This window comes from Rhinopithecus bieti, unplaced genomic scaffold (assembly GCF_001698545.2).
Source record: "Rhinopithecus bieti isolate Rb0 unplaced genomic scaffold, ASM169854v2 scaffold_7049, whole genome shotgun sequence".
In the NCBI taxonomy this organism is placed as follows: Eukaryota; Metazoa; Chordata; class Mammalia; order Primates; family Cercopithecidae; genus Rhinopithecus; species Rhinopithecus bieti.
The window spans coordinates 748,908-769,832 of NW_016805922.1; the positions used below are offsets into that span (position 1 = coordinate 748,908).

Here is a 20,925-nt window from a genome sequence, read left to right on the forward strand (position 1 = left end):
TCTGTTTTTGTAGGATACCTGGGAAACAGTTTCAAATTAGTCAGAATGAAGTATTAGGAAGGAGAAATCTTCCCATCTCATTCCAAAGATTTTCAAGGTCAAAAAATTGTATTTCTAGTTGACTGAGGGTAAAACATATGGTTGCCTGATTTGTTATCGTAGATCAGGCCATTCCTGCAAGTACAGTGCAGTATTTGTTTTTAAACACACATATAGAAATACAGAAAAAAAAAAAAAAAAAAAGTCAGGGGAATAAGAGTTAGATTTTAACCATAGTCATTAGATGCTTGAATGTTTTGGAATGCCAGAATGATTTGGAACATTTGGGAATGGCAAAAACTGAAAGGGAAACACGGGGCAGTCAGATGTCTTTATCTGGTTGTGAGAATATGGGAAATAGGGCGAGTATGTTGATGTCCTAGCCTCATTCAGACTTGTTGGCATCACTGAACTATGAGAGGACTATGGGAAAATGTCATTGCTTTTAGGTATACCGTGGCTGAGGAACTAGGAGAGCAAGCAGTAGTCTCTGGGTTTAATAAAAAAGGTAAAGAAATATGGCTGAGGGAAATATGGAGTAAATTTTATTGGGTCAATTTACTAAAATGGGTTAATCCAAAGGCTGATCATTATAACTCATTGCTCACTGAAAGAATTGAAAAGTGCTTTCACACTTATCCCCAGTCACATATTGCTCCTGCTGCTACTTCATTAGGGGATTAGCCTTTTCTCATTATTTATCTTCCTACTGACCAAGATTCTGGGTAATATTATAAGTTTTTCCATCTTTAATGATTTCCTTTTGATAGGAGTCGTATAGGGGTATCCTTATACTACATTGTGAAGTGATCCTTTTGTTAGCAACCAAACGTAAGTATAGTGATGCTAGATTAACTTTTGTTCTCTGTCCATAACAGGGTCTGACATTACACTATTACACTCAGCCATTCAGCAAGTATGTATTGTGTTCCAGGCACTATTCTAGACACAGCAGTTTAGCAGGGACCAAACCATCCAATAATTTTTAAAAATGTAAGCACTTATATTCTACTTCACATTATACTTAGTTGGTAATATATGTACATATTTCTGCATGCACACACACGTACATGGCTCAGTGGAAGTACACACTAATTACATATTTTAACAGTTTTATTGAGATACAATTCATATAGCACACAGTTAACTATTTAAGAGTACAATTCAGTGGTATTTAGTATATTCACAGAGTTGTACAGCCATCATCACAATTTTATAACATTTTTATCACCCCACAGAGAAATGCTGCACCCATTAGCAGTTACTCTCCATTTCTTCCCAAACCTCCTGCTCCAAGGCCTAGACAACCACTGATCTTCTTTATGTCTCTATATATTTGACTCTTGTGGACATTTTATGTAAATGGAATCATACAATATGTAGTCTTTTGAGATTAGCTTCTTTCACTTAGTTTGCTCTCAGAGCTCATCTGTGTTGTACATGTTTCAGTACTGTATTACTTTTTATTGTCAAATATTTAATTTTATGGATATACATTTTATTTACTCATTTGTTAGTTGATGGACATTTGAGATGTTTCCAGTTGCAATTTTAACAAGGAAAAAAATCACCAAGTTTGCTTGCACACTGTGGAAGCTTAGCTTTAGTGATGGTATGTAAGGATTTACTAGACTTGCTTTGAGAAAGTGGGCAGTGTCTCCTCTAGTACTCATGTCTTAAATTGTACGAATATACTAAATATTTACTCATTGTAAATATTAAGTATGGTAATCTTTACATTTTTTATTTTATTTGGGTTCTCTTTTATATCTGTTTCTGAATCATTCTGCTGTTTTATCAATCCTAAGATCTTTAAGCTTAAAAGGTGGAGTCTATTTCTTGTATAAGACCTAGAAACTAAGGCTAAAGGGAAAGTGAGAGAGAAATGGACCTTAAATAATGGTGTTGGTTTAATATCAGGACAGACCACTTGGCAACTGATTCAAGAGTATATTGTCAAAGAGTGAGCATACAGCAGGAAGCAGCTATGGGGTAGCAGGAAAAGTAGTTGGCTTTAAGTTGATGGATTACAGATCAAGTTCTGCCGGGTGATTTTTGATTCAGTCTTTTGAAGTCCATTTCCATGTATCTTAGAGAAGCACATTAAAATATCTTATGTCTCAGATCTGTTGGGAAAATGAAATGAGATAATAGATGTGAGAGTCATTGATAAATATATGATTGTTATACCTTCATAAAACAAATCAACTAAATTTTCTTCCTAATTCAGGAAATTAGGACTTATGTCTGGACATTTTTTATTAAAAACTTTTTTTTTTTTTCTTTACAGAGGTAACCAAGTTAAATGATTGGGCATTTAGAAGTGCTTTCACAGCCCTCATTTTATTCATTTTAAGACATACGTTTTCAGTTTTACATTTTAATATCTGAAATTGTGATATGTCTTATAATCAGCAATAACTTAAAATTGCTGATGGCCTGGTTGTAGTCATGAGGTATTTGCCAATGGGTGTACGTCACAGCACTTCATGGTATCATCATTGGGTTGGGTTACACGTATTATTGGCATTCCATTAGTTAGTCACATAATATGTCTTCAACAAAATAATGAAACCAGAAAAGTTATTATGCATGAAGAAAAGCACAAAAATAGCAGCAAGATTTAAGTTTGATGTTAGGGAGGTAATGTTCATCATTGGGTGAATGATCTGAATTTTGTGTTTTCTTGAAAAACAGTCAAGTGCCTTACTAGGATCTAGGAAAGAAAGATACCCACAAGTATATGAAGACATGTTACATTATGTGTGTAAAGAATTGCCTATTTGTTACATGACAGACTGAAGGCAAGAGAAATGGCCAAATCCCTTGGAATAAATGGAAGAAATTTCAAGCAATAACAGCATAACTAATTCTGTTCAGCATGACTAATGCAAAAGAATATTGCTAAGGTATATCAAGTGTCAATTTGTCAGACACTTCTCCTTTAACAGAAACTGCTTATCTTCTAACACATGCAATGTGATTGAGGAAACAAAGAAAATTATGAGTTCAGTTTGCAAAATGGATGTCAGTGTTTTAGATCAAATTCCTGGAAACAATAGTCTAGTACATCTGAGAAATGCTGCACCTCCTTGGTGGTGCAGAGGATGAGTTTTTGTGGGAAAAACTCAGTTATCAGAGATGCTGAGTCAAAATATGATGAAGTAGAATTGGGGTCTGAATATGAAGACAATTTAGGAATACTTTAGCCAATTTAACTCAGTTTTTAAAAATATATGTACAACAATGGCATAAAGTAAAAACCTATGTCTACCTAAATTTAACTCTCTGGATATGTACCAATTAAAAATTCTAAGTGAAAATGAAATATTGTATCATAGTTAAGTTGGCCTCAATTTTTTGTCTTTTAGTGGCAGATAAAATAATGCTTCATCTTGCCATCAATGTTATCTTCAATTTTGTGATTAAGGTCCCTGACCTTAATCACTTCAAACATAATTTATATCATCTAGTTGGAAACTCATAAAGTGGCTTATAATACTGGTTGGTGGTAGCCTGACAGAAGACTGTCACAAAGTATTGTGAATCATTGCTTAGTGCCAGTGTTATTTAATGACTCTGAAACTTAGTCAAGAGAGACACCCATTTGATTTGGGTAACTAATACCATAGAAATTAGGAAAAGATTCAAAGTTAGAAGGGACCACCAGTCAAGACCAAATTCCTTTAGTAGAATCATAACATACTAGGAATATGTGGTATTTATTTATCTGGTCCAACTGGGCACTCTCAGGGTGGATTAATGAGTGTATTACATAGATTTGGCCTTGCTCTGCTGAAGACATGCCAGTCTCCTCACCAGCTTCATACTCAACCCCTCAGTTTCTGTTATCAAGGAAGCTTGTAATCAAATCAAAGCTTAAGTGGTAGAGGAAATTTTCATTTTGGGGATGTTGCTTGTCTTTTACTTCATTTTTCCTTGTGGGGTTCAGTGTTGTAAGCGATTTCTATTATCCCCCTGTATTTTATTATTTGATTTTTATTTGTATCATTTATACTGCTGACAGTTGAAAGAATAAAAACAGAATGAAGCATCCTTATTTTGTTTCCCTGCCCGTTTAACTTCAGAGTTTGGTTTAGTGTCTAGTTGTAGCAGTGGATATTTTGCTAATTAAAAGAATTTTCCCTTGCATTAGACTCTCAGAGCGGATAATCTTTTGTTTCTTAAGTTTGTAAGTTAAATGTAAGCACAAATGTTTAATTCTCTTTTAAACTTGAATTTTGTAGAGATCCAAGAGAACTCCAATATTTGGAACTAACCTAATGTTCTTATATTTTTTTCCTTAAAAAAAATAGCACTTTACTTTTTATAAGAATTTAAAGTGATTGACTTAAAAGGAATGCATTCTCTCTCTCTCTTTTTCTACTATCTTTAATACAATGTTTCCTAACCCTTTTCTTCAGCACACATAGCAAATGATAGTACTTCTGTGGCATGCCAGGATAAAGAGATGATGTTGCCATGGGTTTCAGCCACCCTACATCTCACTGTGGGCTAGGGATTAATGCCTGGTGTCCAACTGCCCTGTGGGGGAGGTGGAGAACACACGAATTAGGAAGCTTTGCTTTTAATATATGAACACACCATTGAACAGTTGAATAGGTGGGACATACATGGACAAATAGGCTCATGGTGCTTCTGTAGTAGAAAGGACAGCAAGAGCATTTGAAGCACCCCTGTTTCGGGGCAGGTAAGGCAATGATTGAGTCAGTTGAAAAAGAAATTAAGTGACTTAATCTCATGATCCTAATGAATGGTAAAGCCAGTTTTCTGAATTCAGATATAATGCTTTCTCCTGCTTGTTTTTGCTGTTCTCCAAATCTCAGAAGGCACTGAGGCCAGATTAAAAGTTAAATGAACAGGTGACATATTAAAGTTACAGGTTTATGAGTTTCCCCACTCCACTGTTTTCATGTAACTCCAGAACCTTGGAGGATAATGGAAGAAAAAGTCAGTCCAGTGCTATTTTTCAGAGTAGAATCTATCATGTTTTAAAGTTAAAATTATCAGTATACATATTAAATACAAGTTTTCAGATTTAGAATTTGTTCTTCTGAAAATAAGAGTTCCAAATGTCTCCTGGACAGAAAACTCTGGTTCTGGGGGTTTTAGGATCCAGAAAACAGCATGCCCAGATGGGCTTGGGTTAGTTCACTTGATTTGCTTGTGAAAGATGTGAGGGTACAGGAACTGTGTGGGTTGGGGTGATCAGAAAAGAGTAAACAGATTTGGCTATAGCAGGAGAGAATTTTTGCAGGTTGTTTCTTAGGACTAGATCTAAACATTTTAAAATCAGCATTTCAACTAGGATTCCTGGATAATGGAAAAGTTCAGTGTTCAGAACAGCATGTATAGCATGTGACCTCTTTTCTAAAAGGGGGAAGAATACTTATATTTGTTTGGCTTTGCATAAAGAAACACTAGAAGAATACACAACAAACTAATGAAAGTGATTTCATGTTGGAGACAAGAGAAAACAGGTTGGATGGGAACAAAGGAGGAAGTGGGCCAGCTCAGTATACATCTTTTATGTCGTTTGATTTGGAACCATGTAAATATATTAATCTTCTTTAAACAAACAAACAAACAAACAAACAAAAAGCAAGTACCGTTTAAACCTTACTCTTTAAAGTTTTGGAAATCATCTCATCAGTGTTAATCGTCATCATAAATTGGTTAATGAAGTTTGGTGGAGTAGGCAATAAGGAAGACAAATATATTAATGAGATTTTGTAATTTAGAGGGTATTGGAATTACTAGAAAAATTACTAAATAAGTGTTTATGTTTCTGGTCAAATTGAGAAAAAAAAACATCAAACTAGTGGAACAATATCCTAAGTTGGAAGTATCTTACTGTAAGTCAATGATGGCTTTGTATTTTTTAAAATCTTCATAATTGCTATTGGAAGGTTGACATTATATTTCATTTTATAACTGTTAAATGTGACATTCAGTGAATTTAATGTTGCCACAAAATCTTTTTCTACTAAAACTCATTACTGTGTGTATTTTATTATAGCCTTTTTTGTGGGAATATTTATGAACTTTAGAATACCCTGAAAGCTAAATGGTTCATTCTGTTTCAGGTGGTGAGTTGTTTTTTGTTGGAAGTTTCTAGAGAAAATGTGGGAACATGAAATAGTTCTTCAGTATCTTTTGCATTTTTCAAAGAGCTTAGGCCGGACACAGTGGCTCACACCTGTAGTCCTAGCACTTTGGGAGGCCGAGGCAGGTGGATCACCTGAAGTCAGGAAGACCAGCCTGGCCAACATGGTGAAACCTGGCTTTTACTAAAAATTCAAAAATTAGCCAGGCGTGGTGGCATGTGCCTGTAATCCCAGCTACTCAGGAGGCTGAGGCAGCAGAATTGCTTGAACCTGGGAGGCGGAGGTTGCTGTGAGCCAATACTGCGCCACTGTATTCCAGCCTGGGCGGTAGAGCGAGACTCCATCTCAAAAAAAAAAAGAAAAGAAAAGAAAGAGCTTAAACTGGGTGTGGTGCATGAGACAGACCATCTTTTGGATGAATGGAACATTTGTTTTAGGGGAATGTATCTTATCTTAGTCCAAGATACTGTAACATGAAGTCCTTGAAATGTGTATGACTCCTTGAGATGCATGTACCTAGCAGTCAGTCTTCTTTGTTTCCTTGTGGGAGGATAGCTCAGCCATTGGCTTTATGACTCTGGAAAGGTGCCTGGCACGTGGGATTTTAAATTAATCTCCCAGAGTTTCAGTTTCCTCATTGATAAAATGGAATAGTTTTTTTTGTTTGTTTGTCCCTCTAACTTCCCTGGATGAGTCTACAAAGCAAATTAGATGATCATATATTGTGAATGCTTTGTAAATAGAACATAAACTTATTGTTGCTTGGTTTCATCTCTTATTAAGGATTTTGCATGCATTAAGTTATTTTTATTATTTTCTCTTATCTGGAGCTCTCTTCATTTTATCTTTTTTTAGTTCTAGTGGAGAGCAGTGAAACTCTTAGCCTTGTTTTTTCCAGAACTTTGTTGATGATTGTGTGACAAACACCTTATTGATAAATAGGCAGGAGAGGGAGGTATTCTTAACTCTGGTAAAATCAATAGCATTTGATTTTTCTGCTACCACTGTTGAAGCAGCACAGTGTGGCAAAAGAAGATGAGTTTTGCATTCCCATTCCTGTTTTTCTACTTTAATTTCTCTCAACCGTTGTCAAATGGGGAGAAAACTTAGGGTACTTCTGTGAATTAAAGCTAATGTGAAGGCTGGATGTGGTGGCTCAACACCTGTAATCCCAGCACTTTGAGAGGCCAAGCAAGGTGGGAGGATCACTTGAGCCTAGGAGTTTGAAACCAGCCTGGGCAACATAGGGAGATGCCATCTCTACAAAATATTTAAAAATTAGCCAGACATGGTGGTATGTACCTGTAACTACTCAGGAGACTGTGGTGGGAGGATTCCTTGAGCCCAGGAGGTTGAGGCTGCAGTGAGCTGTGATTGTACCACTACATTCCAGCCTGAGTGACAGAGAAACACCCTGTCTCAAAAAAAAAAAAAAAAGCTAATGTATACAAAGTAATTATCACTGTGGCTTGTAGAGGTAGTTGCTCAGAACATGTTAATTTTTGTCATTGTCATAATTGAATGAGTTTTTTGGAAACTGGAACTTTACTATTCTAATATGTAGTCAGCCAACTGCTAAAATATTTGGCTTATAAACTATTGTTCATCTTACAGAACAGATTACTAAAAATAGGGGTTCAAGGAAAGATTCATGGTAGCTGATAGAATTTATTTAAGTACCATTGTCTGGTCGGCATGTCATCCTGCATTGATCCTCCAGTGATCTACCCTTAAAGAGTTATTGTTTTAAACTGGATATACTCAACCACGTTCATATTAATGCCACAATTAAGGGAAGAAGTGGCGGGGCGGGGTAACTACTAGATAATAGAAAAATTCCACTTGTAAGTAATCCTTAATCCACAGGATTTTTATAGCAGATGTTTGCGTTTTTTCCTACCCCACAGTACCCTGTGTACCTGCCATGCCGGTTCTGATGAATTTGCACCCTGGTGTCATAGAAACAGTGGAAATCAAAGATTAAAATAGAGCACATAATCATCAGGTTTTCTCTGACAAATTGTAGCTTGGTGCTGAGGCAATTATTCAGATAATTCAGACCCAAATCTGTTTCACGAAAATGGAACTGACATTTGTTGAACATTTACTACGTACCAAGCTCTATGCTAAACATTTAGTGTGTTATATTGAATAAGCTTTTAAAAAACCGCAGGGAATACCTGTATCATTATCCTGATTTTATACTTGAGGATATCGACACAGAGGAAAGTTAAGTAACTTGCCCAAAATTACACAGTAAGTAACAGAAATGGGACCTCAACTTAACTTTGTCTGACACTGAAATCTGTGGGTTTTTTCTCTAACATCAGTCATACATTTGCCAGAGGTGTTTGACATCTTACTTTTCAGCTTCAGAAGTAAATTCTTTACTAGTAGAATGAAATAAGATGCTACAAAAGGAATGTGTGAAGATAGTGTTTTCCTTTGCTGAAGAAGCTTTGCTACTTTCAGTCAGAGAATGACAAGAGTGAGATATTACTGGAAAACCTGCTTGACCAAGGTGTGCATGTGTGTGTGCATGCACACACACAGAATTAGCTTACATTTCTGCAACTTTGACCTGAAAATAAGGCTAAAAGCTGACTAAAAGGTGTGAAAAATTAATTGCAGGTGTTCTAAATAAAACTATTAACATCTTCCTGGACCAAGGTTTGGAATTCCATCGAATTCAAGATTCAATTTTGAATCTTTGCCAGTGAGTCTTTCTCGTATGTAATCTATATATTAATATCCACTGTAGCCTGGACCAGTGGGGACATCAGAGAGTGCCATTTGAATGCCCTTCCACAGAGCAGCTGTAACGTTCATGTACCAAACCTTATGTTCATCCAGCTTCTGGAAGCACGGCTTTCCAGAATGTTTCAAGACCAAATAGTAGACAAGCTGAAGTCTACTCTGAAAAAGTTCCTTGTTCTAGACTTCAAAGCTGTAGTTGTGTAGGCTTGTATATGCTCTGACCCCAGAAATATCAGAATGAGTAATTAATTTTCTCCTTTGGAGGATTTTTTAGATGTCTTGAAAGAATATTAAAGGAATTTTTGATCTTCAAGGCATATTAAAATGACTAAGACTTCAAAAATATTAATTGCTTTTATCCACAGGGAAGCGATCTGAGAGTGATAATTTTAGTAACACTGACTGTTATACCTAAGTGTCTTTTTGTAAAATCCTATTTGTGAAACTATGTTTAATTTTAGGAATGTGGTTTTTGAGCAGATATAGTAATAAGTACATTACTTTAAAAAGGAATGAGTAGTTCTCTCTGGTATTTTAATTGTATTAGCATCAACTCTATTTTTTAGTGGTGACTAGAATTGAAACAGCAGATATAGCAGATAATCCTGAAACTTCATTTTAGATAAAATTCTGAACCTCCCAGATTTTGTATCAGTCCATTTAGTGATCTAGTTGTCATTCAGGTGAGTGCCTGAGGTGGGGTAGAAGGAAAGGTAATGGGAATTGAAGACACCAGGGAGCTGTGAGCCTGGCTGGGCAGTGACATTGAAGTCGAAGAGGAAGAGGAGATTGCAGGCAACTTCTGAGATGTGTTTTTTGTAAACCACCTCTACCATCTGTTTTCACTGCGGTAGCATAACAAAAACCTCTTAGGTTTATGTCATTAGTATACTGCAAATATTTTACTTTAACAAATCAGTGATTTGTGCTGATGATTTGAAAACCCCTAGGTAAATTGATCACAGACTTTACTACGTTAGTTGACAGACTTGGCCATCCTCCTTTCTTAGCTGGACTAGTAGAGATGCTTCATAACCTTCCTGTTTAAAAAGCATTGTGTGTGTTGTGGAGCATGGGGCGGGGGGCCGGGGCAGTGTTGGCAAGAAGCTGACTTTACTCTTTCTCCAGCTCTGTGACCCCTGCCAGGCCCCAGAACTACATGATCCTCCCCTGCTCCCATTTCCCTAACTCATGGGTTTTCAGTAGGAGCAGTATCACCCCCAAAGGGTGGAATTTTGTTTTCATGGGGTAGGGAGTGGGTAAAAGGTTACTCTGTATATGCATAAAACACAGATACACACACACACACACACACACACACACACATATCCGTGCTTTATACATACACATACATATACACATACACACAGAACACATGAACAAATAGACATCATATTTGTGGTACTAAAATGTCATGGGGTTAGGGGGAAATGTGTAAAAAGACTCCTTAGGAAGATGATAGTTTTAAAAGCTTGAGAAACCATACCTTAAGCACATCAGGTAAAGAAGAATGGATGACACTGGAGTAGAGAGAAGGGTATGAAAAGGTTGGGTTAAAACAGCTTCAGCTTTGTTTAAAATTGGAGTAGTTCTCTCTGAGGTAAGGAGTAGCAGGAGCTGGGGTCTTGTAAATAGAAGGATTTAGAACAACTTCTGTTGAAGTAGGGGTGGCAGGGAATCTCAGCCTCCCTGGCTAGTGGAAAATACTAAAGTTGGTAAAATGTGCCTCAGTGTTCTTCAGTGCTTTTGGCCTTTGCTCCCCCTCTCCTAATGGAAACTACATTTGGCTCTCTCTTTCCTTGCCCACCCCCACTCTCCCTCCTTTCTCTCACTGGTAACCATTTGTTTGCTTTCTTTCACTATAGACTCATTTGTTTTTTCTAAAATTTTATATAAATGGGACAATACAGTCTTCTTATTGTCTGTCAATACTGATGTACATATCCTTTTAGTTCCAGTTCAGACATCATAAGAGATCTTTTAGAAGAAGAGGAAGCCTGGGAAGCATCACATAAGTGAGTTCTCATAATCATGAAATAAACGTGCACTTTGACCTGAGAAATTATGCTTCTATGTAGCTGATTTTCAAACAAAATGATATTTGTGCTTTCTGGTTTGAAGGAGTAGTAATCCACGTGCAAGATAAAGATTTTCGGTTTACTACTTGTTTCTATATATTTCTGCTAAGAAATGGAATCTTATATAACTGCAGTTATGTATCAGATGTTATTTCTGTATGGATAAATTGTTCCTATGGGCAATTAATACACTCATGTATCACTTAACAATGGGGATACATCCTGAGAAATGTGATTTCATTGTTGTGGGAACATCAGAGTATACTTACCTAGATGGTATAGCCCACCATACAGCTGGGCTCTAGGGTATATAGCATATTGCTCCTAGGCTACAAACCTGTACAGCGTGTTACAGTTAGGCATTTGTAACGCAATGGTACCTGTTAGTGTATCTAAACCTAGAAAAGGTACAGTAAAAACATGGTATTATAATCTTATGTAATTGCCACAATGCAGCTAGAGCCATCTTTTCAAAGTGCAAATCTGATCACTGTTACTCATCCCTCTGCTCTAAAAGTCTTGAATGGCCTCTTGTTTGTTTTAGGTTCAAGAAGGGACTCTTTAATATGCCTAAAAAGTGCTAAATGATTGGATCTCTTTCTCCAGACTCATCTCTTATTATTTACTTCATATTCATATTCTCTCTGCTTCATCATATAGACGTCTTAGGTCCTCCTGCATGAAAAGCTCTCTCCCACCACAGAGCCTTTGAACTTGTCCTCTACCCAGAGTGTTCTTTATTTTTTCATCTAGTTTACACCCCTACTCACCAGCTCAGGTTCTTCCTGGATCCAGTCCTCCTACTGTAGGCGCTTACGGCACTGTGTCCATCCCAGCACATTTGTATGATTGTTTGTTTGCCCATCACTCCTACTGGTCTATAAGTTAGGCATTTTAACCCCAATGTCAGCATGAGCCTAACTCATAGTAAATACATGTGTGATCTCATTTAAATGTAGCACTATTATATACTGTTATCCCTGTTTTACAGTGAGGAAACTGAGGCTAAAAGGGGTAAGTCTCCAGCCCAAGGTCATATAGCAATAAGTAATAAGTGATGGAGATGAGATTCTAACCTAATTGTCAAAAGTCAGCATCCTCAACCATTAAACTCCACTATCTTTCCAGAGGAGGAGAGGTTTGCTGTGCAGTTGACATTTTGTCGTTTCATAGCTGAATCACTGGGAGAGTGGAAAAGTATGGTGTATCCAGGGGACACATGGGTTTATTATGAAATACGTGGTGGTTCAAGCAGTAGCATTTTATGTAAGTTTGAGATTTTGGCTGCATTACTGTCTCTCACCTAAGCATTATTTAACTTTGAGTTCTGGGAGAGGAGGCAACTCCTTAGCTAATTACTTTCCTCTTGTACCTCTTCATGCTGAACTAACCCTGACACTAGTGTTCCTGAGCCCAAGCCTGTTCTTGATAATGATAATTTCTTTCTTTCTTTTTTTTTTTTTGAGACGGAGTCTTGCTCTGTCGCCCGGGCTGGAGTGCATGGAGTGCAGTGGCCGGATCTCAGCTCACTACAAGCTCCGCCTCCCGGGTTTTACGCCATTCTCCTGCCTCAGCCTCCGGAGTAGCTGGGACTACAGGCGCCCACCACCTCGCCCGGCTAGGTTTTTTTTTGTATTTTAGTAGAGACGGGGTTTCACCGTGTTAGCCAGGATGGTCTCGATCTCCTGACCTCGTGATCCGCCCGTCTCGGCCTCCCAAAGTGCTGGGATTACAGGCTTGAGCCACCGTGCCCAGCGATAATGATAATTTCTTCAAGTCATTACTACCAGAAAGCACTTAGAAAACAAATCCCATCATTTCACTTTTTAAAGAGGAAAGATACAACAGCTCGTTTAGCCCCACCCATTTGTTTTATAGAGAAGGAAGCTGGGCTCCAGAGAGGTAAACTGACCCTTGGTCAAGGTCCGAGGACTGGTTAGTGATACCACCAGGATCAGAATCCAGGCCTCCTGATTTCAGCAGAATATAGAATAAACAGCCTCAGTTCCTTCTAAGGAAGAACTTATGCTGTGATGTAGTTTTAAAAGCAGAATCAGGAAAAGCCTCCAGAGCTTTACTTTTCAACAAAATGTTGCAGTTCTACAAATACCCATCTTAAGCTTATAGGCATTTTTTTTTTGTAGTACCACAAGTGGCATATTTGAGATATTAGTCCTGGAACATACCATATCAGTTCCAACACATTCTCTTAATTCCACAAATGATTTAGAGGTTTCGTTAGCAACACATGGCTCCATATAAAGCAGTGTTTTCGTAAGCAGCAGGAAACTTATTTTCTACAAACTGGTCTTGGGGTCTTATATCTACATTTTGTATTCTTTTATGAGATGATCAGTCAGGTGTGGCCACAAGAAGAGACACAAGAGAGGCTCAGGAAAACAAGTTTCATTATACTCACAGGTCCTAGAGACATGACTGTGGCTTCAGCCAAGCTGCCAAGCTGAACCACTCGCAGTTGCCTCATGATTATGCCGCCTTGCCTCTGGCCTTTGCACACGCTGCTGCTTCTGTCCAAATTGCCCTTTCCCCTTTCTTCATCTAGATAGCAGTTGACATTCCTTTCTTCATACTGTGTTCAGAAGCCCCTGATTTTACTCCAGCAGCACTCTCACCCTTTCTAGTGAGTAAGTACACTGGATTTTAAATCCCTAGCACCTAGCACTATGTCTGGGCAGCCCAGCATAGGCACCCAAAAATATGTGAATGAATGAATGTGTCTGGCAGTCAGTCAGTCAATCAGTGTTTATGGGATTTGAATGTATTCACTAGTAGATTCTATGTTCTTACTTGGCTTCAGGAACCTGTGAATGAATAAGGATCGCCACTGTAAACTAAAAATAAAATTTTAAGCCATCAGCTGACTGAACAGACTCCCCTGTTGGCCAAGGGGACCCATAGAAACCTTAAAAACAGTCCCTGGCCATGACAGCACAGGAGGTCAGACTTGCCTCATCATACCTCCTCCCTTTTGCAGTGTAGACATAACAACTGGCCAACATTAATGTTAGAATAGAGATCATAGGACTGACAGAACATATTTTTTTGTGGCAATAAAATACCAAATTATAGACAGGACTTAAGGCCATGCGAGACAAGGGTTAAGTAAATCACCCCACACTTAAAGAGTAATTATATTCTAATTGCTACAAGGCTTTTCTTTTTCTCTAGCAGCTAAACAAGTACTGGCCTTGAGATAAACAATATTAAAACAATTGTAGCACATCTACTGCCGGAAGCTGACTAACTGACCCTCTGTTCCACAAGCTATAACTACAGCATTGGTTTGACAAGAGACTGATTTCAGTAACTTTCTCCTGATAAGAGACCACTGATCATGGACTGGTTCTGGCCAGTTTTATAGTGGCTGAGCGGTTGGGTGCCTTTGTGTCCTAAAAAGACCTTTTGACATATAAGGCCTAATTGTAATGTATTTAAATATTGAGTCTCCACCCCAGAATGAACATGGGTTGTGTGTAACATGCATGCATGCATTAGGACTTGCATTAGAACCCCCCTTTATGAATAATCATAGCTCCTCCTGTAACCTGTTGAATATGTATGTTTGGTCCACACATTCACCATAAATCCCTTTTCCCTCTTCCTCTCCCTTACAGTACCTGTCTTTTGGGCTCTGCCGGAGTTACTTCTCAGCCTTGTCGGAGTGGTCACCTTACAGGCTATAATTGTTTATAAGAAATAAAGGCTCCTTTCCAAATTTGTAAATTTGGTTTTTAAGCTAACACCACTTAAAAACCTTGCTAACTCTTTGTGTCTATCTCATTGTGCCTTTAAAAGAAAATTTTAGAAAATAACTTTCTCTTACAAAATCGGAAAAGGAAGAATTATTTTCTCTATTAATAGTCTACATTTCATCTTAAACCCATGAGAAGTTGTTTGCATGTACTTATGAGCCTGTCATGTTTGTTAAATGATACAATTACTGTAATTGAGAGTACTTGCAGCAGGAAAACAGTGAATCCCGTGTTTAAAAAAATGAATAAAAGGAAACTCAGGCCTGTTTACAGTGGTCCTTGATCTGACCACTCTCTCTATAATCAACATGAGGCAAGGAGAGCCACACACCAGGAGATTCTTTCTATGGACCTACCAAGAAGGAAAGTAGGTCATCCTGGAAATAATGTATATTGGAAGCAGGTTAATAATGAATGGCTGGATCTCCTAAGGCATGTTTTTGCCTTCAATAGATTCAGTACTTTAACAGTAGATAGATTCAGTACTTTAACGGTAGGTGCCTCACTGTGGCCCTCCCCAGGAATATCCTCCCATGTGGCTAACGTGCTATTGTCAAATTTTACGAAAAGAAATTCGTTAGTAATACCTGCTGTAGACCAAGAATTTAAAAACCTGCTGCACCTGTGAGATCTTATTAAGTGTTATTCTAGTAAGTCAATGCGTTATATGCATGGAAAAAAATATGGCTTGGGTTATTCTATTAGGATTCTTGCATCTTAGGGGATGAGGTGTTTTAGAGAATTGTTCTGAGAGTACCACTGAAATACTCCTTGCCAGGAACTCCCCTCCTAAGGAAGTGGAAGTATAGATGACTTCTTCCACTACCTCAATAGCTGTGTCTGTTGCCAGCTATCATAAAGGCAAATCAAAGAGGGGAAACATGGAAAGAAAATATTACTGAAAAATGTTAAAGGATTATTAAAAACAAGGTATGAGAATAAAGAGCAATAAAATAGAAGTTAAAAGTAAGGAGGAACATTCCACTAAAATTTAAGCCTTAAAAATAATCAGAAGTCAAATAAGTAAATGATAATAAAACATTAAGATAAAAAATTTGACATGGTAAAAGTTGAGAGATTTTTAAGAACATAAACTAAAACATGAAAAAAAGTAAAAATGATAAGAGTGATACCAAAGATGGTGGAAATTCTCTGCTCCATAAATGCAATAAAAAAACTGCAAAATTGTCAGATCCAACTTTTGGAAAACTCTGAACATTAACCGAAGGCAGCAGCACTTTAGGGGCATTTATTCAAGAAAATGTCTGAATCTCAGTGAGAACAGTGAGTTTTGTGGTGATTCATCTGGCTTTGTTCTCATCCTTCTCTCTCTAGTTCCTCTGTGGCCTTGGAAGCCAACAGTCTGCAATCATGGTGAGGAGCAGGAGGCTGATAGTCTGCAGAGAAGGCAGAGTGGGGTTGGAGCCCCTTTAAAGCCACATTCCTGGAGAATTTTTACTTAGCCTATCTAATGGTTCCCTGGAAGACTTTACTTGCCAAGACTATCTTTACTTTACCTGACTTGGAGCTTGCTCACTTCAAAAAGCCTTTTCTTTAAGGGTGTTTGTTGAATGCAGTTAGAGACGTTTGACTAGCTTTGTAGCTGTCTGAGGTGGTGCATAACAATTGGGGCAAACGATATGCTAACCAAAAAGCCTAATAGTAAAAGCTGAAGAGTAAGATTTCCATGGGGGTTTTGAACAGCTGTAAAATATTACTGGGAATCTAGAGGGTCACTCTCATTCATAGAGCTTCTGTGCATGCTTAGGAAAGACCTAAGGAAGCACTAAGCTTTCACCCCTGGTTAACCATGAGGCTGTGTGCAAGCAGGAATTAGAGGCTAAGGCAGAGTTGTCCACTGAGTGTTGAGTGAATGTTGATTGCATGCCCCAGCATGCACACAGAGCCCTTCAGCAAAGACTGGTTTTGCTAAGAGTTTCTGTATGATACTGGTTCCAGAGGTCTAAGGAACTGTTCAATCATTAGTGGACTACAAAGCTAATCAAGCAGACACTTTTAGTTGCCATACACAATGAAGAATACATATTTATAGGATTGGTTTAGAAAAGTTACTAAACAATAATAGCAAACAGCAACAACAACAAATCCTGGAGAGATCTTATTTGTTGGTTGTTTATTTTTGGTATTTATCATGATTGGGGTTCTTTGACCAACTTTGATCTTGATTTGATGTGTTTCAAATTTTTAGAAAATGCACAGCCATGTGTTTTTACATACTTATTTTCCACAGTTCTTTCTCTCCTTTCTTCCAGGCATTCCAGTTATACACATATTATGCCATTTTTATTGTCTCACAGTTCTGGCTGCTCTATTCTATATGCACCCCCTCACTCCTTTTCTCTTTGTATCTTAATCTGGATGGTTTTTATTGACATATCTTCAAGTTCACTAAGTCTTTTTATCAACTTTGTGTATTACACTTAAAGCCTATTGAAGGAATTTCCATCTCAAAATGGGTTTTTTTCCCTTGCATTATTGTGTATCATACTTTTTGAATGCTGGCCATACAGTGAAGGACCATAGGGACTGAGGTCAACAGTGTTTGTGCCTAGAAATGGGCTTCCTTCTATTGGGTCATTAGTGTTGGGAGTTGAGCCAGGTAATTCAGAGTTGACCTGGATTGGAGTTTCCTAGTGACTAATGTGACCTTCAGTGCATCCACTTCAAGTTACTCTAGCAGATGGCTGCTTTGACTTCTGCTTAGTGTTGGGGCTGGATTGCCAGAGGGTTTGTCTCACTGATTTTACTCCCATTTTCCTTTCAGTCATGCTTACTTGCCTGCACCCCATAGGGACATATCTTCACCATGTTCGTATCTCTCCCTCAACCATTTCCTGCTCCTGCTTATTGCTTGGTGCTAGGCGCATGGTGGGAAACAGCCAGGGTTCACTGTTATCTCAGTCCAGCCTGAGTCTTAGGTAGGCCCTGTGTGCTTAGGGATGGGCCTTTCTCAGCACTTCTGCCTCCTCCCATGGTATCAGGCTACCTTGACCAAACCTCTGCTTGATGTCAGTGTAAGGTCATCACTGGAGATGATTTTCTGCCCCTCCTGTAAGGTAGAGGTTTTAGTTTCTACATTTCCCCTGGCACAGTGAATCTTTGCCTGCGTTCCTGCAAATGAGGTCATATGCCTCCCCTTGAGGCAGACTGATTTCACCTCTGTTCCTTCCCCAGAGGCCATGGGTCTTTGCCAGAGCCCCAGGGTGAGTTTCCTATGTTTCCCTCAGCAATTGAAAAGCTTATGCTTCCTGGGAGAGAAGCATTCAAGAAAGCAGGCAGGACTTCTTCTTGTCCCCAGTAGCCACTGAAGTGGCTCCTCTCCATTCTCCTTCCCTGCTCCCAGTCTTCTTGTGAGCACCTGACGGAGGCTCGTGGAAAAGAGCTGGCAAGTGTGTGCAGACACTCCTTGTGTCAGTGGCCCGCAGTACTAGCCTGTACTTAAGAAATTAGGAAAATCTTAGCTGATTCTTCTTCCCTGTTTGTATGGTAGCCACCCCGTTCTCCAACACTCTGCCAAACGTGAGAGACGTGTGGCCCATCTTTGGAGGGGAATATTTTTCTTTGGAATTTTGCTTTCTTAGTTCCTTTACAACCTCAGGTCTCTGAAGGATCAAGAAGAATAAAGATTTTGTTAGACTGCCTGGCTTTTTCTTGTTAGGATGGGAGCAGCTTTTTGTTTGCCTTTTTTTTTCCAGTCCTCTACATGCAAAACAGAAGCATAAAACTCCTAAATTTTAATTCAGCAAAAGGGACTATCTGTAATCCTTGCTAATTCACTAATTCATAAAGTGGAAATACTAATAATAACAATTATGAATTCACAGAATAGAGGGTTATTTCGAGGTTTTAATGAAATAATACGTGTGGAAACACTTGTAAACTAGAAACTGCTGTAGAATAATAATCATTACTTTCTAAGATGCCATTTCTTTTTTCTATCTTCAGAAACGATCTTCAAGACACAGAAATAAGTCCAAGACAGAATCGCCGCACAAGAGCCGCTGAAAGTGCTGAGATTGAACCAAGAAACAAGCGTAATAGGAATTAGTGTGGGCTTTTGCTGACTTTTCAAACGCAGTGATTAGAATAAGGTACTTTTGGTTGCCGCAGACAGATTTCCTGTTTATAAATGCCCAAGGAAAGATGCTAAATTCTAAATATTTTGGTTAGCTGATGTTCATTCTTTTCTGCTTTTCCAGAGGGGAAAAATACTACAAAATATCCTTACTTGGTCAGTTGCCTCCTTCCTCTAAAACATCTCTATCTAAAAATACTAAAAATATGTTTTGCACAGGCACCAGCTTTGCAGAGTAGGCAGACTCTTTGGCACTTTGGCAGAGGGATTTGGTTTGGTTTGGTATGATTTGGTTTGATATCTAAATTTCAGAATGTTCTTAGGCCATTCTCCTTCTCTTCCATGGAGAATCTAACCTCACAAAAGGATTCTTTCAACCTCTTTATTACAAGAAACAGTTGAGTTAAATGTTTATGATTTTGGAAAGGCAGGATGTCAGTTCACATCCTTGGTGTGTGTAAGTACCAATGCAGGCCGCCACCATGCCTGTATTACAGCAGCTCCATGATAGTTGTTGCCCGAGGTTAATGTAGTTGTTTGTTAGACCTGTGTCTTACACATTTCTCAGAGTAAGATATTAGTATTATAATTTAAAGCCACAACAGTCAGAAAGTCACAATAACTTAGAAACATTGCACATATTCTTCTGAAATAGCACTTAAAAATGATTAGTGTATTTTTTCACTTGGGTCAATCAAATCTGTAACACTGAATCCAAGCTATTAAACAAAAAAATATACAATGAATGAATTTTGTAAATGAATAGAGTGTATCAGTTTACAATAGTATTCTTAAAACAGGATCCTCTGGATAGCTGAGTATGGGTTAGAAATCATTGAAATGGATTGGTCAGAAATTGCTATCTCTGTGTAAAATGTCTACCAGTAGCCAGATGCTTCCGGAGTTCATAATGCCTCTCTGGCATTTCAGAGCCAGCATTCCCCAACTCCCACCCCTCTGCCACCACCCAACCCAAACACATCTTTCAAATGAGATGACAGCAAATGTGGCAATGTTAAGACAAGAAATTTATGGTTTGCCAGGTTCAACATTTATGACCTCCCCTTTCCAAAGACTGTCTCCGTTGACCTTGGCTTTTTGATGTGCTTTGGGGTTTCTGATAATGTGCGGAGTCTCATTATGGCTGAGAGTTTAGTGTTTTCACAGTGAAGTCCAGACATTTGATTTCTTTATGAGTTCCTTGTGTTAGAAATGACTATAGAAAAATTTGTCATAATAATTTCATTTGCTTGAAATCCTTCATGGTGCATTAAGGAAACTAAAAGCACCACTTACCAAATCCGTCAGCAGAACTGATGTGAGGTAAGTGAGCATGTCAAACAAAATAGGGGCTCACGTGAATATATTTATGTCACTGAGTTGTCAGAAATTATATCAAAATGAAAACTGCTTGTTTCATGACAAATTACACAGTCTGTACATTAAACTGGAAGTAATTACTACTTTAATTGCAGCAAAAGGAGTTTGTGAGGGAATGGTGAGATCCAAGACTGGGAAAGCAGGCACATGAGTTCATTCAGCAAATATTTAGTTATCTTCTTAGTTATATATCTGTCACTGTGCTGACACTGGGAATACAAAGGTGGCCAAAGATCAGCTAGAACAGTGGTTCCCAGTGGGGTGGGCAGAAAGATTTTGCCCCCCAGGAGACAGCTGGCAATGTGTGGAGACACTTTTGGAGGTGGAGGGTGGTGAGGGGTACTACCAGTATCAATGGGTGGAGGCCAGGGATGGTGCTGAACATCCAACCCTCACGTGTTAGCTTGCTAGGGCTGCCATCACACAATACTACAGACTGGGAAGCTTAAACAACAATTCTAGAGGCTGGAAGTCCAAGATCAGTAGGGTTTCTTCTTCGGCCTCTCTCCTTGGCTTCCAGACAGTGGCCTTCTCCCGGTGTCCTTGCATGGTCTTTTCTCTGTGTGCACATGACTGTGCAGGACTGGTGTCCTGATTTCTTATAGGGACAGCAGTCATTGGATCAGGGCCCATGCATATGGCCTCATTTTACTTTAGTTACCTCTTTTTTAGAT

The 20,925-nt window shown here is 38.5% G+C and overlaps 1 protein-coding gene across 1 annotated transcript in view; it reads left to right on the top strand.

The window, feature by feature from the left end:
* RAD18 (RAD18 E3 ubiquitin protein ligase) overlaps positions 1-20,340 on the top strand; it is an 82,489-nt gene extending 62,149 nt beyond the window's left edge. Inside the window, 2 exon segments of the mRNA XM_017874158.1 lie at positions 10,877-10,939; positions 18,742-20,340. Coding sequence (XP_017729647.1) covers positions 10,877-10,939; positions 18,742-18,844 — 166 coding nt within the window. The 3' untranslated portion in view covers positions 18,845-20,340.
* Positions 20,341-20,925: the final 585 nt, after the last annotated feature.